The sequence below is a fragment of the Sarcophilus harrisii genome, chromosome 4 (genome assembly GCF_902635505.1).
Source record: "Sarcophilus harrisii chromosome 4, mSarHar1.11, whole genome shotgun sequence".
NCBI lineage: Eukaryota > Metazoa > Chordata > Mammalia > Dasyuromorphia > Dasyuridae > Sarcophilus > Sarcophilus harrisii.
The window spans coordinates 38,855,288-38,880,651 of record NC_045429.1 but is presented as its reverse complement, the minus strand read 5'-3'; the positions used below and the strand labels follow the sequence as shown (position 1 = coordinate 38,880,651).

At 33.0% G+C, this 25,364-nt stretch overlaps 1 protein-coding gene across 4 annotated transcripts in view; it reads right to left on the bottom strand.

The window, feature by feature from the left end:
- Positions 1-338: 338 nt before the first annotated feature.
- The window catches only part of ODF2L (outer dense fiber of sperm tails 2 like), a 32,408-nt gene continuing 7,382 nt past the window's right edge, over positions 339-25,364 (bottom strand). The window contains exons 7-18 of one of the 4 annotated variants that reach the window (XR_004234315.1): positions 24,814-24,930; positions 18,093-18,278; positions 15,830-15,939; positions 14,313-14,448; positions 12,997-13,107; positions 12,377-12,481; positions 9,698-9,856; positions 7,690-7,772; positions 7,427-7,589; positions 4,937-5,062; positions 1,805-1,946; positions 401-488 (exon numbers count right to left, since the gene is read on the bottom strand). Coding sequence is in view for 3 of the 4 variants with exons in the window: in XM_031969391.1 (XP_031825251.1) it covers positions 360-488; positions 4,937-5,062; positions 7,427-7,589; positions 7,690-7,772; positions 9,698-9,856; positions 12,377-12,481; positions 12,997-13,107; positions 14,313-14,448; positions 15,830-15,939; positions 18,093-18,278; positions 24,814-24,930 (1,425 nt within the window). In the remaining variant the exon portion in view is untranslated. Of the gene's footprint in view, positions 489-1,804; positions 1,947-2,348; positions 4,292-4,936; positions 5,063-7,426; positions 7,590-7,689; positions 7,773-9,697; positions 9,857-12,376; positions 12,482-12,996; positions 13,108-14,312; positions 14,449-15,829; positions 15,940-18,092; positions 18,279-24,813; positions 24,931-25,364 lie in introns of those variants that run through there. The other 3 variants (XM_031969391.1, XM_012547598.2, XM_031969392.1) reach the window with 3 other exon arrangements.

Here is a 25,364-nt window from a genome sequence, read left to right as displayed (position 1 = left end):
TAAAAATTTAGAGCACTTATGTGTTTTCAAGGTGTATGTAACAGACTGGGCCTAGAATCATTACAACTGGGGGGAGGGAGGGAAAGAGCCTGAAAAGGAACTGAGTATTTATGAAATAATGATTCAGCTTTCTTTTTTTTTTACTATAACCAAAACATTTGAAGCCAAAAGTACTTCAACAGGTATTCTCCAATCATGAAAAATGATTACAGCAATCTTGCTTTTTTCAGTGTTACCTGAATCATCAATTACCTTCCAATACTATGTGCATGGTCTTGCTATTGGTGCATAATAGTCGTTTTGGGATCTTTAGTAAAAAATCAAAAGACAAACTGAAATGGAATAAAATAGAAATTATTTCATCCAAACATGGTTACATAAGAATTTTTAAGAAACTGTACATAATTCAGTATGCTCTCATTTTGATTCTCTGTCTTTTCAAGGTTATGTTGTATCTCTTTCAAACAAATTTCTTGGCGCTGTTCCTTCTAAATAAAAAAGTGAAAAATGCATTAGTGACACAATTTATATCAAAAAATACAAGGCAACAATAGCAAAATATCGTTGTTTTGAGAGGAGGGGAAGAGAAGAGGGAGAGCATAGACTTTCAAATCTGCCATGTTATTGACTTATTTCCTATTAAACTCATTATATCCACGTATATCCAGTAGAAGCCCACTATAATAGGTTTCATCAAAACAAAGACGCAGTCACACCTAGGTTCTAGTTACATTCCCAAAATAAAATTAAACAGAGATAGGTTGGCTATCACCTGAATGTTCAAGAAGAGAAATTTAATTTCTGTTCTCTGATACTGACATTATAAATAGGGTCTGTCACATTATCTAACATAGCACTATTAACATTTAATATAATTTATACATTTTCAGAACCAGTCTTTTTCAAAGTCTATATTTTTATAAGAGCAAATTAGTATATAATAAAACTACACATTTATTTTAGTTATTTATTCTTAAACAGTAAGACTTTTCTTTTTACTAACCATTTCATAAGAGAAATTTTAAAATGAAAATTGGCCTTCATTCTTGATCAAAGAACTATTTTTTGTACTATCTACCATGGATTTACTATGTGTGATTACTGAATGTACTTCAGAACAAGGACAAGTTGCAGGAACTGCTAAATGTTAAGTTTTTATTTTCAAATCCTGCGCTGGCACTTAATAGCTCACTAGCTGTGTGTCTCTGGGCAAGTAACTTTATTCCCAGCCTCAACTTCCTCATCTATAAAATGAAGGTGACAGAGGCATTTGCCAAATCTTAAAGTGTCATATAAATGTTTGCTATGACAATAGGGAAAAAAAATCCCCTTTCTTCTAGAACATATCAAGTGATCAATTAATGTTTATGAAATCAAGTCCCATTTACTTGTGCTTTGTAAAGTGGCTTTTCCACAATCTAACTACTTAGATTCCGCAGAAAGGTTAAAAAATGGTAATAATTCTAATGGTTTCCTGAGATAATCTCATATTCACTACATCCTTGAAGATGAAATACTTCATTCACAAATCCTTCAATCACACAAACACACAAAAGCAAATTTCAGGGTCCTAGAGATAGATAACCAGGGTCTAGCTACCTCTGACACCAATACAGTCAGGGCTTGGATCAGATCAAGGACCCAATGGTCAATGGCCTTTGGACAAGAGTTGTCATTGCATCCATCATGGGGTCCTGGCCTATGACCTTAGTGAAGCTAAGGGCACAATAGTGGCTAAGAGATTATAATTACACCCATAAAGCAACATTGCTATGCATAAAACAAACAAACAAAAAAATCTCACTTGGCTCCTGGGCTCTCTCCTGTTCTGTGGTGACAGCATATAAGGGCCTATTTAGGAAAATCAGGCCAAGAAATTTTTCTGCTTTAATCTATTGACAAGAAGGCTCAAAGCAGGTTCACAGAGGTTCACGTCCTTGTTAGAGCTATTGGGAAAAACCACCATCTTTTAATTCTCATAGCTCAGTTGTCCTGTGTCCATGACTGTTGTTATCAGCAAGTAGTCAGCATTTAATTATTGAATGATCAAATCATCAATAACTATATAATGACCTACTGAGTATAAGGCACTGTACACAGGTGATATCTATATTAATAACTACAAGTTTCTGCCTTCAAAGAGTTTAGAAATAGTGTTAAGCAAGTAATTATTGGTAGTCTGCTAGGTGTCTACCAGAGTGAGAAATGAGACATGCACAATCTTTTTAGCAATTTTTAAGCATATCTAGACATTTTATCCATAACAAATGATGAAATAAATATAAAATGGTTTAGCATCATAAAATATTTATAGAACCTAGAAAAAAAAAAAGAGAACATCATTTTGTTTATATCATATTTTCTGTTTTATTTAGCAGCTTCATTTATAAAAAACTAATCCTTATTATTTAATATAGTAACTAGAAAATCAAATTCATAGCAATTAAAATAAGTTTAAAATTTAGGAGAGCAATGTTAAAACAATCAAAAATGATGTAACCTTGGTCATGATGAAAATGTTATTACTATTTTTGTTGATGACTTAATGGCAAATCCTGAAAATCATTTAATTTTTGAACTTTTCAATTTTTCATCTTTTCACTCTGGAAGGAAAAAGGAGGGGAAGGAGCAACATTATTTTTCTAGTACTAGATAGTATTCAGAATAAGAAAGAAGAGACAAAGACAAAGACATTAACAAAAAGGGCTTGTAGGGACAATTAAAGAAAGGACCAGGATGACTTTATATAGTTAGATGGGAAGGAGGAGCAGTCCAATTTTCATTTGGTGTTTGAATGGCCTAGAGGAATAAGCGACCAGACAAAGAATTCATATTCAAGAAAAGCCAAGTGAGAATACCCCAGATCAACTACATCTTCAAGTGTGACTATGAAAGAAGGCACTTCCAGGGATATCTGAATGTGATGAGACTGGAAAAAATCAAATCTCCCAATTTTCAAAAAAGAGAAGACATTAGCCTCTGCTAATTGGAAGTCAACGAGTTATGACTTTATTTCTACTAAAGTTTGAGAGCAGATCATTAAATGTTTGATAAACACCTAAAAAAGGAAATGATTATTACAAAAACCAGTATGTCTTCATCAAGAACAAATCATGATAGATTATTATTTTTTTCCATAGGGTTATAAAATTGGAAGATCATGAAAATCAATCAATAAACATTTATTAAATGCCTGCTGTGTACTGTAGATATCATTTCCCTAGATCTTAGCCAAAATTTTCTTGTAAAAAAGAGGCAAAATAGTATGCTAGATGAAGACAAAATTAGATGGAATCAGAGCTGGCTGAATGGTTAAACTCCCCAAAATACTAATTTATGATTCCATATTGACTTAAAGAGAAATCTCTCTAATAGCAAGGTTTTATGTCTGGCCCTATTCTGTTTAACATTTTTGTTTATAAATAATTTGGACAGCACTACAGAGGCTATACTAACTTAATCTGTAGATGACGCAAACTTGGAAAAGATTCCTAACACACTGAATGACAGAGTTGAGATCTTGGGAATCTATTACCTGATATGAATTGAATAGAATACAATTAAATAGGGACAAATATAAAACTTTGGTTCAAAAAATCAACTACAGTTTTTAAAATGGGAGTAGAGAGTAATTTGTCTGAAAAAGATCTGGTAGTTAAAGAGGCCTTTCTTTAAGCTCAATATAATTTAGCAATGTGTTATGGAAGTCCATGGAGTTAATGCAATCTTGGGTTGCTTTAAGAGGCAAATCCTCTAAAAAATAGTGAGGGGCATGGTCCTTTGGTACTCTGGTCAGACTATGTCTGGAGTACTGTCTTCCATTACAGACCTCACAGTATAGGAAGGACAGCAAGAAGTTAGAGAGAACCTAGAAAAGAGCAACATGCTGACAAAGGGCCTAGAATCCAAGCCCCACCAGGAAATGGGATGCTTAACCTAGAGAAGTCACAGGTAAAACATGACAGATGTTTTCAAGTGTACTATGAATAAACTATTTTGGTTAGGTTCAGAAGGCAGAGCCAAAGGGAAGGAGTCACAAACAAGTAAATTTTGTCTTGATGTCAGAAGAAAAGACTAACTAACAACCAGAGCCATTCAAAAGTGGCTGGGACTGCTATTAGAGGAAAGGGGATACCCCTATTTGAAGTCTTCTAGTAGAAGCTGGAGAACCACTCCTCAGGCAGGTTAGGTTGAGGATTCCTTTCCAGGTTTTGGATGAACTAGATAAACTCCGAAATACTTTCCACCTCTAAAATTCTGTGATTCTACAGTTTCAATGATTCTCTGGTTCCTAGAAGAAAATAGTGCAATAGCATTTTCTATGTCATCTCCAAATCCACTCGTTTTCAGTTAAGTTAATCATACACAGTGATAGTTATAAAAGGGTCTCATACAAACTATTTAAAAAAGAACTGAATGGACAAAGTTAGTGTGATATTTCATGGCAAAACAAAGGCAAACCATGTGTCATAATCTAGATACCTATGTAAAATGAAAACAAGTCAAAATATCTAAATTTTAACATGCTTATTAGAGGCATATTGGGCTACCTTGCTCATGTAGTAATTAAATATCTTCAACTTTCCACTGTTTCTAAAAACTAATGATATGGAATTAAATATCTTAAGTTTATAAATACCATGAAGTGGCTACCATAAAAAAGTAATATTCAGGGAAAAGCCCAGAACAGACTCATGAAAAGTATAATAGATATTCCTGAGAAAGCAAAGAGAAGAAAATACAGCACAGAAACTTAAGCAAGAACTTCATATTGCATGTTACTTTATTACAGGAGTTAATGGATTGTTTTTAATTGTCATACTGTTAGCTATACTCTTTTCAAATAATTCTGCTAAATATTTAGGTAAATTGTGCATAGATAATTAAAAAGCTTATTAATCTTCTACAATAAGAAATGAAAACATGCTATACTCACAGTATTCAATATGCAAACAAGTTGGTTTTGTTCTTCATTTTTTTTCCTAATCTCACTTTCCAGGTCAAATATTTTTGTTTGTAAAGCCTGCTCTCTAGATGTCATTTTCTCTATTTCTTCTGAAACCTGAAATTTTGATAGTGAAAGAAAATAACTATAGCTATGTATTTATGTTTGCTTACTAACCATTTAAAAGCCTTGTTTTTCATTGCTATTCATTATATCTCAAGATGAGTTAAATGATTTATCTTAGTGGGATAAAGTACAAAGAAATATTAGCTAACAAGTCAGATAAATATTATTTTCCTTGAATTATAACTCCAGTATATACTGCTGTTGAGATTATAAGCTACCTGTGAACTGGAACCATGTCATTTTACTTTTCTACTTCAAGATATGTAACAAAATACTAGATACAGAATAGATACAAGTAAACACTTCATTTCCCTTTTACAAATGTTTATCTGTAAATGTTTTAAACACATTTTAAACTCCATTTATGCAAGGAAACTGTTCTAATTATACAACTTGACAAAATTGAACTTGTGGGGGAACAGATGAACTTTTATAATCAAATAATTCTAATTAGATTTATGATATGAACTTTCAACTAATTTAATTATTTTCTAAATATTGTGAACTATATGTTCAAATTTTAATTTTCTGACATTTAATAAGTTCTGATTAGTGCAAATAACAAACTCCATGAAAACATTTGCATTATTCAAATTCATACTATTCATAATTATAAAGATGAAATACAGTCATTAGGTCTACCCCATTGGAAGTAGGCAGGGTAAATTTGAATAATGTGACTACTTCATAGGATTCATAATTTACACTAATAGTGACCTCTCATATAAGAACTTAATGCAAGAAAAAAATGGACTGATCAAATGGCACTAGTATCCTCCTAATGTCAGGAGAAAACAAAGACTCTTCTGGCTCACTATGGGTTCAAACTATGCAGAACTTTCGAGAGAACACAAATGAAAACACATAGGATGGGTAGGCCTGGATGTGCTGTAATTAGCATTGCTGGAAGAAATTCCTGAATCAATGAGATCGGAGAGTCACTGAAGTATGCTAGCTAATATGTTAATATGTTTTGCATGATTTCACATGTATAATTGATATCACATTGCTTGCCTTCACAATGGGTGGGCAAGAGGCAAGAGAGAAGAGAATATGTAACTCAAAATTATTTTTAAAATATTAAAATATAATAAATTTAAAATAAATATAGATCTCACATTAGCAAGCTTATTTCTGATTTGATACCAGCAATAGTTTTTTAGAATATAACAATATCTGTGACATTTTTTAAAGAAGAACTAGAGATAGCAAAGTAAGATAGGGAATGGAGCACTGGACCTGAAATCAGGAAGACAGACCTGAGTTCAAATGCTGCTTTAGATAATTGCTAGCTATGTAACTTCTGCCTCAATCTGTAAAATGGGAATAATAATAGTATCTATCTTCCAGAGTTGTTTTGAGGATAAAAGTAAATAATATTTCTAGAGCACTATGCAAATCTAAAAGTATTCTATAAATGCTGGTTATCATATTATTGAATTAACTAAACACTCCTCTAGGAGACTGCAGAAGCTCATGACTGTAATCAGAGGTTGCCGCTAGATGGCAATATTGGCATATTAAGCAATTCTTTTCAGCCAACAGATACTGTCAGCTTATTTTTAAATTGCTGTATAACTTTATAACCTTTAATCAATTATTTACAAAATTTTTAAACATTAATGGGGGGGAACAAAAAATAAGCATAAACCAGTACAAAATTTTCCAAGTTCCTTTGTCACCAAGGTAGTGGTAAACAAGTTAACACAATTGGGCTGCACTGATAGTCTCAGCTTCTCCCACATTTCCCTTGCTAGCCATATCTGGCGCATCGTATCCAGCTCTGGGCACCACAGTGAAGGACCTGGAGGGTGTTCAGAGGAGGGCCACCAAGATGATGATAGAGCTTGGGAAAAGTTACATGACAAGTTACATGAAGCCTGGCTGAAGGCACGGAAAACACTCAGTATGCAGAAGAGAGGATAGGAGAGAAGCTACCAGGTTCTGAAGGGCTGTGAGGACAGATTCCTTTCAGATCTTGAGAAGAGTAGATGGACACCAAGATCCCCTCCAACTCTGAAATTATACTGACTGTCAGTATACTACATACTACATCACAGAGAAAACTTCACTAATGGGTGCCCAGGGTCAATCAGTATAGATTCAATTAGCACTCCCTATAATTCTGGCATAGTGACCAATGAGAGAGCTCCATGAACATGCTCCAGATTCTGCTGTTGTGTTTTCCCTTTTTGTGCTCCTGCCACAGCATCCCTTTACCACCCACAACTCTGGCCCAAGTGCATTCCCAAGGTGGCCTAGTATGTAGTAGGAAAAACAGAGGAATAGAACTGTGTACATCACCTTATCATAACAAAAGAACAATATGAGAATATAACAAAAAGAAATCTATACCTTTTGTTTTCCTTCTTCTAAAACAACTTCCAGCTGCCGGGCCAAGGCATTGTACTCTGCAGATTTTTCTTTAAATTTGAATTTGTTCTTCTTCAGGTACTCTTCTTGGCTTGCCACCTTCCTTTCAAGCTTTTCATTTTCTGCATCCATCTGTTCTAATTTTCTTTTTTTTTTTTTTTTTAAGAAAACAAATTTATGAAATTAGAGTACAAATACAACTGATTAAAAATTAAAACCTGATTACAAATCAATTTCATACTTACTGTTTAAGGTTTTCACATTTCAATTTGGAATTATTTTCCTCTTCCAAGGAGAATGTTTTCAAAAGACTCTGATTATCATTAATCTAAAAAAAGGGGAGAAATCCATAATTTAACTTCATTTACTTTTCTCATCAACTTCTTGCCAGTTCAATCTATTTCACAAAAAGTTTCAAAATATCCATATGAAGTAAAATAGTATCATCCCAACATCACAGATCAGGAAACTAATGCTTCTGAGAAGAGTTTGTGCAATTAATAAAATACTCTCCAGATCTCTGAGGCTACTGTTAGCCCAGTGGGGAGAACACTGGGCTTAAGGTCAGGAAGAATTTAATTTAAATCTAGCCTGCAAGTGACTTCATTTAGCAATGGGATATGACTACCAAAAATGTTAATGCAATTGGGCTGTGCTGACAGGTACAATTTCCGCAAAGAAAAAGGTGATGATCCCACCATACTTAATCCCCATTAGAACACAAGAAACACTGTGTTCAGTTATAATGATTTTGCTAGTCTCGCAGTTTCCTCAGCTACAAAATGCGGATAATAACCTATCTTTCAAGATTACTGTGAGAATTAAGTCAAATAATGCTACAGTATTATTTGTGTTCAGTGAAGTATCTCATAAACAGTAAGTATGATATAAATGCTTATTCCCTTTCCCTCACTGCTTCCTCAATATTATATTGTTATGATATATATGATAGCTCATATTACAGCAGCGCCTTCAAGTCTACAGGACAATTCCTCATAACCATCTTGTGATATTAAGTAGTGAAAAATGTGAATATTGCCATATGACAAATGAGGAAGCTTTGTCTCATAAAGAATAAATGATTTGCCCAGTGTCACAGATTTTTGGGTCAATGATTTTTCCCAACTCCCAGCCCAATATTTTGTCTACCACCTTACACTGCTTTTCAGGTGCTTTATGAGAATATGGAACTAAAAACATTTCACTGTTTGAAATTTCTATTTTTTACTAATAATGCCATCTTTTTTCCTACGATTCAAAGGATAAGTTCCAAACAATTAAATTATCAGTCAGAAGCTACCCATCCCCTTATCCTGTCATCTAGAAAAGATTTACAATACTATAAATTGTCCATTTATTTACCAGGACAAATTTAAATAGTTTGGGCTGTGTTAACAACTATTCACCTGATCTAGTTCTACTATCAGTTTTAGATAATGAAATTTGCTTTTAAGAAAATTGGGGAGAGGGCAGTTGTTTGGTACAGTGGTTAAAGCACTGACCTTGGAGTCAGAAGGACCTCAGTTCAAATCGAGCATCAAACACTTTTAACATTTCCTAGCTATGTGACTTTGGGCAAGTCACTTAATCCCAACTGCTTCACAAAAGAAAAAATAATAATTTAAAAAATTTTCTTTGACATTTTAATTCAAATAATTAATTCATACAAATTTTTTGTGTATTTTTTAAAATAGTTCAGATTTTTCAAGTACATTTGGAAAATAGTCAATATAATCTTCAAATAATGTCACAAAAATTTAATAAAGATGGACTGTTACTACATCAGCCCTTTAAGAAATATATAATAATAATGCTAAAGGATGAAATAAAATTTATAAGCTAATCTATTCATTTGCTGAAAACATTAGTTTTTAATCATTATTATATAAATTAAAACATTTAATTATTTGCTAAAGCACTTTAGACTAATAAAAACTTTACTTATAATACAAGTTTAGACTAAGATCAAAGTTCTGCTCTTAACTATCATAATTTCCTCAAGCCTGACAATTTACAAGTTAAAACATCTTACTAGCTATAATTAATAAATGATACTAATTTACTGTTTCCAGAGGCAAAAGAGAAATTTAAATAAAGAGCCTATGGAAAAATATAATATCTAATTGAGAAGTGGACTCTTTAGAGAGTGGTAAGCTCCAAAATCCTGACATGAGTGCCCTCAACTGGTGAACTTATTTCCAAAACTTCTTTACACATGTTTCTTGAGATATCCCCAGCAATTTCACTAAGCACCTGATTCCGGAGCTCCTGGACAGTTTGGGATTTGTCTGTGTATTTTCCTTGGCAAGAAAGGAGTTTCTCCTGACAGTCCAGCAGCTTCAGCTCAGCCCCATCCAGTAAACCATGAACATGTTCTAACTCCTTTGAATGCGACTCCATTTGGCCCCTTACCTGAGCAGCACCATGGAGAAAAGGAAGTACAAGAATGTTTGTTGAGCATTAATATTTTTACTTTTTTCCCCAAAAGACAGATAATAAACATTTATAACACAGTTTTTGTTATAGCATTTCATTTTAAAATAAAAAAGTATGTAAATTCAAATGCATTAAAACTTATTAATTTGAATCCATTAATTTTAACTTGGTATAATGCTTTACAGTTTCTCAATGTAATTCCAAATATATTATTTCATTTGATCCCAACACACTATTTTAAGGACATCTTATTCCCATTTATTTGCATTTTAATACATAGCTTTTAAGGAAATGAAGTGCTTTCCTCACAACAATAATAGTAATTGACATTTATAGAGGCTTTAAAATAGGAAGCTTTCTATAAACAAACATGTGGGGTTGACATTGCTACTCATATTTTATGCCTCACAAAATTGAGACATACAGAAGTTAAGTGGCATTTTCACAAAGCTAATTCCTGTTGGAATTAGCAAGGATTTTTAAAAATGCCTCCTGTTTTACAGTTGGGGTAAAAATTATACAATATTACAAAATATCATATCAATATATCAATAAATTGGTAAGACTTTGCTATTCAAAGAGTTATAATTGCATTTCTTTAAAATATTTTATAATTTAAACTTTTTATTATATTCAACAAGCCTTAGCTCAGCTGAATTACTAAAGTTTTACTATATTTGGTGCAAAATGATTAACTAAGACCTATTTCCACTATTTTGATTACAATAAACTACCTGCTGTTGTGCTTCCTGATTTAACATTCATGTGAGCAGTGAGGATAGAGACAAGAAGCAGCCAAGGGCAGTCCTAGAGAGGCAGCACCTGAAATATTGTTACTAAAGGAAAAAGAAACAACTGCCTGTATGTCGTATTTAGAAACAAAAAGCAAGATGGCTAGCTGGTTTCGTTTCTCTGACAAAGTCAGGGTGGAGCAGACAGCCTCGTATTGCTAGGATAAGAGATTTCTGCAGTACCCACAGCCACTATAAACACCCAGTACTCTTCATCAAGAAGAATACAAGTGGGATCAGGTCAATCAGTATTTGTTAAATTCATATTATATACAAAACCTTCTACTAGGTAATGGCAGAATCTCTTCTCTCAAGTCTTGGGAGGTCTGGATGTTAGGGAAGTCTTTTATCCTCCAATCATGGCAAGTGTTCAGGGTGATTCAGAGTTGATGAGGACATTGAAAACTCATATGAAACCACAGCCTAAAAGCCTCTGGCTTCTGCCCTGCACTCCCATCTGGTGTCTAAAAGCACGTCCTGACATGGCGCACTCCTGGGCTGGCTTCTCCTCGCTTTTCATTGCATGGCTTAGGGACCAGATGCTAAGGTCCTTTCTCAAGCTGACTTACCAAGCATTCTACTGCAGAGCACGCAGCTCCAATGGGGTGGCCACGTTGCTTGAGTGCCAAATGTATGTTTGCCTAAAAGACTATTTTGTGGAGAGCTCATAGAAGGCAAGAACTCACATGGAGGTCAGAAATTCTCTCTGGAGAACCTTGGAATCAATTGTGGGACATGGGGGACACTGCCAGCTCAGCATGGCATGCCCTCATCCAAGAAGGTGCTGTGTTCTATGAGCAAAGCAAAGCAGAATTGCAATAGTTCAAAAGAAGTGTGAGATGTACAGATTTAGAGAATCCACTCCAAATGTTCCTATGAACTATTTGTCCTTGACTGGGGTAGAGACCTTCTGAGTTCATATCACTGTACCAGACTATGGGATTCCAACACAGTAATGTCCTTTTGGTTCTCTACTACCATGAGGAACCCCAACCATAAAGAATGGACAATGGGATCTTCCATGAGAGAGAAAATACTCAACAGAGCACTCTCCAGTCCTTTCATTCCCTTTCTCTCCTGAAGCTACTTCTCCAATGCCCTTGCTTCCCACCTCAGGAGAAGACTTTCTCCTGGCCTAACTTCCTCAAGGGAGAGAGGCCTTCAATGACAATGTGCCAGGCCTGAGGCTGGGCTCCAGAAAGAGCTTACATCTGCGGGGCAGGGCCCAGGTTCTCAATTAAGTCCGTACAGGATCTGAAATAAATACGAAGTCATGGGAGAGCTCCCTTAGAAGGAAGGACTGAATGGAGCTGGAGGGTGGCCACTCTGCATCCATGTCCACGTAAATTCCTCTTTACTTAAGCAGGCAGAAATCATGACTTGCTTTGGGAGAAGGGATCAAGCCTATGGCTAATCTTGCTTCCAAAGGAAACAAGGCCAGTCATGAAATGACATATTTATGGTACATTATGCCACTGAAGATTAACACCAAAGGAAAAAAAATTGATGGAATAAATAAATAGGCCTGTATAGGATAACATACATTGAGGCAAAGTCTCATCCTACAAATTTGGGTAATAGAGCACTTTTAGATAAAGGTTAAAAAACAGGCTAATCATTAAAAATGTGATTTTATATACCACACTGTTCCCTATGTTGCCCACAAATGCAGTTTTATTTTTACATTTAAGAGGAGTAAACTTACCTCCTCCAATGTTGAGTTTTTGGTTTGCGTTATTAGCTTTTTTTCACAAACTAGTTTTTCATATCTGCTTTTCACGTCTTCAACTGCCTTTTGTAATTTCTGTACCTAAAGATACACTATATTAGTTATGCCACCCACTTGTCCCTTCTTTTCTCAATCATCATAATGCTGATAATTATATCATAATCAGGATCATCATCATAAGCCCAAATTTTAGTCAAGTGATAAATTATCTTTCAATCACAGTCTTCCTTTAACCTTTTTAATCATATGCTAACTCCAATTAGCATATTCCTCTAATATGTGTCTCTTTACCCACTATTATTTCCCTCAAGAAAAACCACATTACAGTTCAAATTCTCATTTCTAAGCTGATGACTCCTAAATCTAAATCTTGACCAGCTTCTGCTTACTTTGGCTTTAAGTCATACGTAAGACTAATTTGGATGATAATCCTGGGTGTTAAGGAATAGGAAAATAAATACTTAAATAAAATAATAAGTAATAATGCAAGTTTTTTCAATCTTTTTCATTTCTTAATGATAGACTTGGCTACTTAGTGTATACTGACATATCAGACCAACAACTTTCATAAACATTAAAATATATGCAATAGTTACCTGAGATTTATACACTTCAACAAGTGCTTTCTGCTTTTCCTCCACTTTTTGTAATTCCAAGCATTCATTTTCAACTGAAATAACTTTTTCCTCCAGATTAGCAAGTGTGATCTGCCAAGGAATATATACATACATATATGTACACACACACACATTATAAAAGACTAAGAAGTAGGATGATATAAATTTAAAGGAAAAATTAATAATGAAGTTTTTTTTAATGAATCTGAGACTTCACTGATCATGGGAACTCTTTGTTCACTTGTTGGACAGGGGAGTTTGAAATAAAAAATCAAGGTAGAAGTTATTAAGGTTATAGAGAAATAGAAGTAAAAGGGAGTAGTATATTTTCTCACTGGCTTCAACAGCAAATATGACTATAAAAATGTCCATGATTGCTTATCTCCAAACAAAGAGAGAAACACTTTAAGCTTACATGTGACATAAAATTATAATGGCCAATTAATTATAAATAGTGAACAGTATCCCAGTAAGGAGAAATTTAAGGAAAAATGAATGTGAACCATAAAAAATTAAAATGTAAAAACTTAATAATATTAGCTGACATTAATATAGTGCTTTTATCATATCTTGTTTGAACCTCACAATAAAGTTAGATGTTACTATTTTCTCTAAGAAAATTAAAAATTGAGATTTCTTGGGGAAAAGAAAACTATTCTAAAAATAAAAAGTTAACTTCAAAACATGTAAATGTGGAGGAGGGTGGATTTTTTCTAGCATTGTTTGATTTCTTTTTTCTCAATGATATTGTTATTAAAAATCATGGAATACATTCTTGAAAGATTCTGAACTGCAATTTCCTCAGAGGGCAATGGAAAAACATGTAGATGTAATCAGGCTGTGGAATGGGACCCATGATAAACTGCTTTTGAGGAGTGATAAAATGCTCCAAGAACTAACTTTATATTGTGCTTTATGAATTGTAAAGAACTTTAAATGCATTCTTTAAACTGATCTTCACTCTAAGTCATGAAACATAATAAAGATTATTATCCCTATTTTGGAAATGAAGATATATGGGAGCAGGGAAGGCTAAACTACCCAAAGTCACAGAACCAGTGGGAGAACCAGGACTCAAATTTGGTTCTCTTCTGACTGCAAATTAGTGTTTTTATTTCCATTATACAACAGCTTATTTTGTATTCATACATGTGTGTAAAACTACATTCATGTTTCTTAATCAATAAGTGTTTTGCTTATCAGTTCTTTTGTTAAAAGGCACTCATACAAAGGAAAAATGGGGTGAGAGTATTTATCTATATGTAATCTAGCTCTAGCTGAGTATGTTACTGTACCTTTAATTTTTCATTCTCAAGAAGAATGTTTTCATTTTCTGGTTCACTGGAGTGAAGTTTTCTAAGAATATCTTTATTTGAATTTCTTTTAGGATCTTCTTTCTTTTGTTGTTCTTCCAAAAGATTTGTAATCTTCCTTTATAAAAAGATAAATTTTATACAAATTATTAGAGGTATATAGATAAGAATAGTTCAAATTAGCTAATTAAAATCAATATAATATATTGTACCATTTTTACATGAAAATATAAAAAAATAATGAAGTAGCAATCTTCAATGTTGAAATTACTATTTTTTTGACTCAGACTTTTGGTTTTATTATTGCAGGGAAATCTATATGAAAACATTCTCTACAAAAACAGGCTGGCACTAGCCCCAACATTTATAATTTTTGAGAGTGGACTGAGACACTGGAACATTAAGTGATCTGCAAAAGGTCACAGAGTTTAATGACTGAGAGACAGGGCTTGAAAGTCTCCCTGATTCAGACTAATTCTCCATCTACTACCCTATCTCACTGTGTAGATCTCCAAGAAATCTAAAACAGAGAGGACTAATTAGGAGACAAAAGGAATGATGACAAGAGGGGTCCAAGGAGTGACATCTAAAAAAAATTCTGGTACTATGTGATTATACGCAACCATGAGTACCTTTTTTATGGCACTTAAATTCTACTTTTCTTTCTTCTATTTTTTTCCTAATTTCTTTCTATTTTCTTTCCCAATTTTCCTTTTCTCCTGCCCATGCCATAAACTAGTCAAAAATACTCCAAAGTATAGCTTAACCCATTTAGGGTCTAGAGAATACTAATCCTTCCCTTTTCTATTTTATAAAAAGTATCTAAAGGGTCTCCACATTTTTATGCACTAATTTTGATATATAAAATAGTTTGAGTTTTTCCCCAAACACTATTTGATAAATTTAAATATGCAAAATAATGCTATCACGACTGATCACTGAAGTCTATAAAAGTAAAATAGTCCTAATTTCAATGATATTGCAAAATGAGAACATCAGAGAAAAAATCTGAATGAAAATTCTAATGTTTAGTTTTAAATTCTATTAGTTCATTAATTTTAATTATTCTCCCTCCAGAATTACAAAAATATCAGTTGTATAATTTTTTGGTTTTCTTTAATTGCATAAAATATTTCAGATGTTATTTATTTTATATAAAGAGAATTCATATTATTAATTATAAATTATGATATGCTGATACTATTACATAAAAGGGAAAAGGTTATTCCAGTTCTATGGGACAAGGTAATAACATAAACACATTTATTTCCATTTAGAATATCCAAGTGTAAATATTGTTTGAAGTGCAAATATAAAAACAAATGCAATTGTTAATTCACTATGAATCATTTGATGAATTTTCTTAGCTAAATATATTGGGCAAGGTTAAAAAAAATCCTTTATCCCATGAAATCTTAAAAAAATCAGTTACAAATCCTTTAAAATGAACTTTAAAAAGCACTGAAAATATGTCTTGTTAAGTAGTATATTTTTCTCACTTTTTCAGAGTCTCAACCTGGACCTCCAAATCTGTCCTTTCTTCTTCAGCTTTCTCATAATGACTTTTCCAGGCAAGGGAAGCTGAAAGTGCTTCAGACAACTTGGCTTCCTAAAAAATGCACAAAGTACTCATTATATAATTTAATAACTATGTGTGTTGTTCAGGTCCCTAAACACAAACAAAATATAATTTAAGGAAATAAATTCATTTTATGAAATATCAAACTGTAGAATGCAAAAATATCCATTTTAGTATATATTCTCTTTGGAAACATATTTTAAAATCACCCTTAATGGAAACACTACACAGCATAATCCTTTACCTTGAGATTTTCCCACAACTATAGACCTATAACTTAAAAAGTCACAATATTTATTTGTATTACACAGATAAGAAGTCAGTTTTTAAAAGTTTTAGAATCCTGCCTCAGAGATTTAACAGCCAAGTGACTGAGTTTTTCCTAGCTTCAGGCTCCTCAACCATAAAGTATGGAGGATAACAAAACTTACTTTCTTGGGCTGTTGTGAAGATCAATTAAGACAATGTATGTACAGTGTTCTGAAATCTTAAAGAACTAAACACAAATTTCACTTTTTATAATAAGTATGAATAACTGACTAAATTTCTTTAATTAGGAAGAACCCCTACAATCCAGGAAAGATAAGGCAAAGTTCCATCTTTACCTTTAGGTCTTACCCTTTGTCCTAGTGTAACCCTATGTCCCTCTGCCCTGTTAAAACTACTAATGCTGCCACCAGGGGAAGAAAGGTGATGGGAGTCACTGGTGGGCATATCTCTGATTTACCTGCCATGTCACCAATGCAATTCTAACACTGCATTCCTTAGAGGCCAGTGAGTAACCTATGGAATTCCCTTTTGCTTTGTTGTAAAAAGAATGGGAATTATAAATTAAAAGGCAACCAATGCTAAAGACTGCCAGGGATATTTTTATGTCCCTCAGGGAATGGTCTAATCAAAGTCCCAATATAAAGAATGACACTAGTCAAGATGATCATGCATTATCTCACTATCCTTATATTCTTAGCAGAAACAGAGATGTATCTAAGGGACTTTTAGAAATTATATCATCAGATCATTTTGTTTTACAGATGAGGAAACTGAAACCCCCAAAAGTGAAAATTCTTCCCCAAGACCTCACAATTTTGGAAAACAGCAGAATCAAATTCTAATAGAGATCTGCTGGCTTTTCCCACTACATTAAATTTTCATGGAATGTGATTATGATTCTAATTCCAGAAAACAAAGATTGAGCACATTATAAAACTTCAGTAATACTAAATAAAAATTAGAAATATTAAAAAGGTGGTAAAACAACAAAAAAATTATCCAGTCAAGTCTTTTTTTTCAGAGAAACCTTTCTTTTGTGGTGTTTTTGATATCTAAATAATACTATGCTGAACCAGAGACTGATGGAACTGTATGTAAAATACAGTCTCAAAAAGCTCAATTGATAATTAGCTTTTATTTTTATGCAAGTTTAAAAAAAAAAAAAAAGACAAGGACATTGTAATGTTCTTCTCTAAAACATAATATTCTCTGGGAGCAGGTTTCTTGGGGGGCTTCTGGAGGCAGCCTTCCTTTCAGTTCAGTGTAATAATCATCCCAAATGCAGCCAGGAATTAAAGTCCAAATCCTCCTTCCTTGGGCTCAATTAGCTTTCTTAGAGGCCTATCTCTTTCTTTGATTCCAAGAACTCTTCCTGCTAGTCCTTTGCCTCTACCAGCTTCAGCCTCTAACTCCCTCCAAATCTCCAGCTAGCACAAAGTGGAATATATAATGAATCTGACTGCCTCTGAAAGTGGGCTTGTGTGTTATACTTGTGAATCTCCTGGACTCAATCTTGGTGAGCCTCCTAGCTTCCTAAATGCTCTCTTACAGATGTGAAAGGTATGAACTCTAATAAATACTAAGTTCATTAGTGAAGTAGAGAACTGTTAAGCACCATGCTAAATTAGATAATTATTGTCTCTATCAATTCCAGTCTCTTAGCACCTTGTAAGAATTCTAACAGGACATAAAGTTGGAAGAAAAATACTAAATTACTATGGTTTTCATATTGTTATGAAATGGTGAAATAAAAGTCAAATATGGTGTGTGTTTCCATAAATGCAAACTGTTCCAGGCCTGAAGATAGTCAATTCCAACTAGCTCATCAAAAATGAAGGGTCATCACTATGAAGCAATTTCAACATAATCTTAAAGAAGTAAACAATTTTTTTAATAAAATCATTGTCACTCACCCGATCTCTAAGTTGAGAAGTCAGATTTTCAATATTTGCTGTAAAAAAGTCAGCTCTTTCTTTACAAACTTTAGCTGCTTTTTTCAGGGCTATTTTCTTTTGCTCATTTGTTTGCTTCAGGGCAATAATTTTCTGTTCATATGTTTTCAATTGTAGCTTCCACTCATCTATCTCAGCTTTTAAGTTCTGTAAAAATGTTGATCAATAACTAATACACAAAATATCAAGGTATGGGTAAAAGTCTGTCCAGATTTTAATTTAAAACAGTTCACTATAAGCAACATTAAATGATGAAATATGATTTCATTTTTACAAATTAGCTTACAACATAAAAGAAACATATAGTTAGAATGGTAATGACTTCATAATACAATTATTGCTAATTATCAAAGTAACAATAAACTGCAAAATCTTCAGGAAAAAATAATATTAGTGCTTGAAATGCAAAATGAGACATAGATTTTAGGAAATGGATAATATGAGAATCTGTTTTGCTGAACTGTGAATATTTATCATGAAAGTTATGTTTTTATTTTATTTTTATTGTTCAACTGGGAAGTGAGGCTTGGAAGGCCAGATAATCAAGGCAACTAAAATAAATTTTTAAATGCAAAAAATAAATGCTAGCAACAGAGGAAACTTTCTGAGGCTACAGAGAACCAGCTAAACTACATCATTCTCAGAGTATCTGTTGGTTAAACTTGAAGGGGAGAACAATGAAACATCAGTGATGACAACCTATTACCAGAAACAAAAATGGGATCACTAACTTCAGATTCTATCACTTCTGTCACTGGTATGTGAAAGGAGATAATGGCAACAGGACCTATGCTTTCACCACACACTGCTGCTCTTTCCACATGACTTTTACCACATCTTACTCCCATAATCCAAATATTTTTTCATCCTCGTGTGCACTAACACTAGCCCACAGATAACCTCTTTACCAACAACAATATTGTCCCAGAGATGCCTGTTCGCTCCTGAACGAGATTCTGATACGGGTTTTTCAGAATCATGGCTTCCCCTCTCCAGGGAATTTCACAACAGGCTCTTATAACTGAGATGTGGGAAGAGCTGTCGGCTATGAACTTGCAAACTGCTGGTCCCAAACAATTGGAGGAGGCAGAGAACAGGTGTATAAACAGCTCATCTTCGGACAAGGCTCTGACTCAGAAGAGTAACACCATAGTTCCAACTAAAACAGTCATCAGTTCTAGGTTTGGGACTTACATGGGAGCCAGTGTTTGCTAGTGCTCATTGTAGCCTCCTCAGCTGAGAGAGAAGACTGGTTATCAAGACTGGGAAATGTAATGTTATTCTGAGTTTTAGCTTCTTCATTTACAAAAAGCAGGGTCAGACTAAGATGACTTCTAAATTCCTTTCCTGTTTTAAATCCTACAAGCCTATGAAGATTAAGTGAAAAATACCAAAACGTAAGTTAGTTTGTTATTAAGAAAATAGATCTATAGATCATATTAATATCAAAACCAATAAAAATTCCAAGTTATTATCAAGAGATGCAGAATAGGTTTTTGATGAGAAACAATGCCTATTTCTGATATCAAAGTTAAAAAGCACAGAGATAAAGTGCTTGTATTTATCTTGGTAAATAGATAATTAAGTATTTTATATATTTCACAGTTATTTTAAATGTAATTTCTCTTTATCTGTATTCACACTGGGTTTTGTTGTTAATATGTAGAAAGCTAGTGATCTGTGTAGGTTTATTGCTGAAATTATAATTGCAGTTCATTTTTACTTGACTCTCTAGAGTTTTCTATGTTTCAGCTTTCCTTAACATGATAAATAGTATCTATTTAAAACTAAGAAACAATGTTATATATAATAAACTAGAGGTGTTTCTAAAAAATTAAAGTGAAAAGCAAGGATTGTCCATTATCATCACTATTTAAAACAGTGCTAAAAATACTAGCTAAAAGATACCAAAAGAATAAACATAGCAAAATGGAAACAAAATGAACTATTTTTTGCAGTTAAAATATAGAAAACTCTAGAGAGTCAAGTAAAAATGAACTGAAATTATAAATTATAACTTCTTTTATTTTTACTTCTTTTACTTTTACAAAGTTACAGGATATAAAATAAATCCATGCAAATCACTAACTTAGCACATACCAACAAAACCCAGCATGAATACAGATAAAAAGAAATCACATTTAAAATAACTGTAGAATGCACAGAATACTCAGGAGTCCACCTACCAAAATTAAATATAGTCACTTACTGAATAGCACCCCAAAATAATCTGTACAGAAATAAAGGCATATCTAAAAAATTGAAGAAATAGTAAGTACTCATAGTTTAGAACAATATATTTTAAAATATAGGAGTACTGGGGCAGCTAGGTGGCACAGTAGATAGATAGCCCTGAAGTCAGGAGGACATAAGTTATATACTTAATTATGTTATAATTATAATATATTGATATTATATTATAATACATTATATCATATTAACATTAAGTTACTAATACCCTATATTAGGTTTTCAGTTGAGCTAAAAAAATCTATTAGTAAACATTTATATTTACTGCCAGATACTAAATGCTAGGGATACAAAAGAGGCAAGAGATAGTGTCTTCTCTCAAGGAGCTTACTCTGATAATGAGGAAGACAACATGAAAACAATATATACAGAACAAGCCAAATTTGGGGTTTTAAGAAAGGGAAGGTACTATAATTAAGAGGGCTTGAAAAAGATTTCCTATAAAAGATAGGATTTTATTTGAGACTTAGAGGAAACGAAGAAAGTCAATAGAGGAAGTTGAGGAAGGAGGAAGGTATTCTAAGCTTGAGGTTAGAAAACTATGGTCTTACATCAAAACCATGAACCTAGCCCAAAAGCTGATAAAAGAGGTTTTCAGAAGAGCAATTTACCCAGGAGAGAAGGGAGGAAGGAAAAGAAGGAAATAAGCATTTATATAGCATTATCATGTGCCAGGCCTTGTGTGAAATGCTTTTGCAAATATCTCATCTGATCCTCACAAACACTTAAGTGAGTTAGATGATATTATCTTCCTTCTACAGATAAGGAAGCTGAGGCTAATAACTTAAGGGACTTGCCCAGAGTTACAAGTGTCCAAGACTGGATTTGAACTCAGGTCTCCTGACTCCTTATCTAGCATCTATCCACAATACTACCATCTGCCTCTAACGAATGTTACCAGCATGAAGCACTAAAATTGAGTAACAGATCATCAGGTCTGATAAATTTTGAGCTTTTTTTTTTTCTTGTCTTAAACTAGCACAGGGGAATTTATGTAATAATCATGAAAATACTAGATTTTAACCTCTCATTTCTCAAATCATCATTTTAGAATAACTCTCCAGAGAAGTTTTACAAAAACAAGTACACTTTCTGCCAAACTACAATGCTAATAAGGCAGTTCCTAAATTCTATTTAAATAAGGATTGGATTTTAGATAATTCATTATTACTCTATTACCAAAAATAAACCCCTTGATATAAATAGATTATTGGGAGCTTTGCATATTACCGGCAACATGTAAAAATATTTAAAATACAAGAATTTGGGGGAAATGGTTTCATAAACAAGATTTTCAAACTATCAGCATGACTGAAATCAGGAAAAATAAAAAAGAAACACACTCTATTTTTAACATATCCAATATATTTTTACACTGGAGCTGTTTAGAAAATCCATGGGAAATGTAGCTGTTATTCCTTTAATGAACCACAGGATGTCACTGCTACTCCATGAATAACAGCAGTAGTAAAAAATAAGAAGCAATTATCTATTAAATATTTAATTATTTTGGTAGAAATTTAGTTTTTTATTCTCCTTCATTTATCCTCCTCCTTCTCTGTCTAAGATTCATTTAACACTGTCTAATTTGTACCTAATGTCCTGGACTTTTTCTGTCTTTTATGATTTCTATCCCTAAAATCAATATGTTTTCTCTAAACAAGCTAAAGATGTTTTAAGAAAAAAAAGTTTCATTCCAAATCTTAATAAAGTGGTTTGCTAATTAATCAAAAAGCAACTATTATATGACAGGCAGAATTGGACATATAAAGGCAAATTGAATCTAAGTACATGAAAAATCGTTTCACCAACTCATTAATTCTTCTTCTGAACTATCTCCTCACACCTAGTCTATGAGGGAAGATTCCATGAAGAATGAAACAATAAAGTAAAATGTGATGGAAAGAAGAAAAAGAGAGAATTCTTGGAGTCATTCCAAATATAAGACACAGAATAGGTAGAAAGCACAAAAGTATAAGAGGCCTGAACATGGTCACTAAAAATCAAGTATCTCAGTTAGCCAATCTGTCAGGAACAGAAAGGATAGGAAGATAGTACTATGAAGCAAAGTTAGAAGAAAAGACTGGAGCCAAATAACAGAGTTTTTCATACTGAGCTAATTTATCTAAGGAGGGAATGTGCAGACACTAAAAGTCAGCCCTATGTTCCCAGTCCAAAGGCATCAATTTGAATCAGTAAAAGGAGGGACTAGATATTAATTAGCTGATATTAAGAAGGGCAGGCTTCTGTCTTTCAAAGTCATTCATCAAAGGTATGAAAAAGAACCTCAAGATTTGTTTTGCTTGACTATACTTACTTGTTACAAAGATTTTTTCCCCCTTTTTTCTGTTTGTTTTCTTTTGAAAGGAAAAATTTAATATTCCACCATTTTAAAAAAGTTTAAAAAAAAAAAAAAAGAACCTCAAGATTTGTCAAACCTGATGATCTGTTACTCAATTTTAATGATATCCTCTCATAACATCTTCATGCTGGTAACATTGCTCAGAGGCAGACAATATTACTATGGTTAGAGCTAAGCAAGAAATCAGTAAGACACTTGTGACTTGAGACAAGTCCCTTGTTTAACTTCAGTTTCCTTATTTGTAGAATGGAAATAATATCATCTAACTTATTAAGTTTTTGTGGGGATCAGACAAGATATTTGCAAAAGTATTTCACACAAGGCCTGGCACATGGTAATACTATATAAATGCTTATCTCTTTCTTTTCCTTCCTCCCTTCTCTCCTGGGTAAATTCCTCTTCTGAAAACCTCTTTCATCAGCTTCTGTGTTAGCTTCATGGTTTTGATTATAAGACCATAGTTTTCTATACCTCAAGCCTAGAATGCCTTCCTCCTCCCTCAACTTTCTCTATTGACTTCCCTGGTTTCCTCTCATTTCAAATAAAATCCTATCTTTTACAGAAAATCTTTCTCAAGCCCTCTTAATTATAGTGCCTTCCCTCTCTTAAAATCCCAAACTTAGCTTGCTCTGTATGTATTGTTTTCATGTTGTCTTCCCCATTATCAGAGTAAGCTCCTTGAGGGAAGACACTATCTTTTGCCACTTTTGCATCCCTAGCATTTAGTGTCTGGCAATAAATATAAATGTTTACTAATTTTAACTCAGCTGAAAACCTAATATAGGGTATTATTAATATATGCTTAAATAACAACAAAAAAAAAAGCTGAAGTTATCAATAAAATTAAAATAAAAAAAGAACAGATGGGTACGTAGATGTTAACTAACCAAAGCCCTAACTATGGGACCAACAAGAGGTTGGTTCTGAGGCCTGTTATCTCCTGGGCTCCTAGTTCCAAGTGCCACTAGGATGACCCAACTAGGCAGGTGTGAGAGACACATATGTTCTCTTCTTACTGTGCCCTCCAGGAAGTGAAAAAGTGAAAATCAACTTCCAACAGCTCAATTCTTAGGGCCACAGCTACTTCTCTTCTTAGTTGACTAAGGTCTGATTAATAGCAGGGCTGACCATTAAGCTTTTATATTCTTGGTCACTCCTATTTGCCCAAGCAAAATATGTAAAGCAAAGACCATGAAACAAGCCCATTCTTAGTATATATATATATATATATATATATATATGTATGTATATATATACACATACATATAGCTAGGACAATCAAGATCTGAAAGGTCACGTCCTCACAATTAATTGTCTCTCATCTATGTATAACAACTTATACTTTCAGCAAGTGAACTAGAATGAGGAGGTTCAATAATTCAAGGAACCCAGATCAATTCCTTGATGCATTTGTAAAGTACTTTATAAATGTCAAATATTATTATGACTTCATACTACCTTGTTTCACATCCTCTTTTTAAAGTTTTAGCCAAATGTGAATCCAGTTTTCTTCTGTTTCTTTAATCTCTCATCACTATGTCTGCAAGTCAATTCCTTTCTCGTTTTCTTTTATTTTGCTGAAATCCCACTCTTCCTAAAAAATCCAATTCCCTGAAAATCTGTTATTCTGCTGCCTTAATACAAAATCTCTTTCTGGCAAATTTCTCAAAGAATTTTGCTTGAGTTTCTTTCTATTTAACATTTAAATATGATAGAAAGAAAAGTGAAATAGATTTTCCTTTTTCTAAAGTTCCTTCACAAGAGGATGAAGCTAGAGCTACTTTTATGTCATCAATATGTAACTTTGCCCTGAAACATAATGGAGATTTAATGCATGCTGAAGAGAAAAAAAAAACAAAACAAAACACTATAGGCAAGACTATCCCCAACTTAGAAATTTTAGAGGTTTTGCTAAAAACACTAAATACTTGAATTTCCTGAATTCATTTTCCTTAAAAAAAATAAATAAATAAATAAAACTGCCAAAATGTAGGAATAATTTTCTAATTTCAACAGTTTTTCATTTAATTGACCATTTAGGCAATAGTGGAAAAATAAATATATATTAACCTTCATATAAGATTTCAACTGGTCATTTTCAGCTTCTTTTTTCTGAATCTGGAGCTGTAGACGAGATTGAACCAATTTCACTGAATGTGAAAGCTGACTTGTTTTTAAAGTATTTTTCTAAAAAGAATGGAAAAAACATGAGGCACATTAATCTTTTGATAAGTATAAAAAGTTATTTTCATGTTTGTCCTATGATTTCTATTTGGTTACAATCTTCTCTAAATGAAATAAAAATGTCATGTCAAACTATATAATCTTTTATTTCTAGTTTTTAAATGAGTCTTATATGTGATAGATTTTTTTTTTTTTTTTTTGCTTCCTCATGTCATACTTCAAATCCTTAATTTATCTGTACAAAACTTTCCTTCCCTAGAATATAATCCTGGGCTATGCTAACATGCAATTGGCAGATCACAAAATTATTTAAATGTTTAATTAAATTTTAAACTCTGTGGGAAAAAATTATTGTATAGTTCATAATTTGTAAATTTTATATGAAAACCATAAAATTTTGGTTTTGCATTAAACCTAAAGCATCCCCCCCCCCAAAA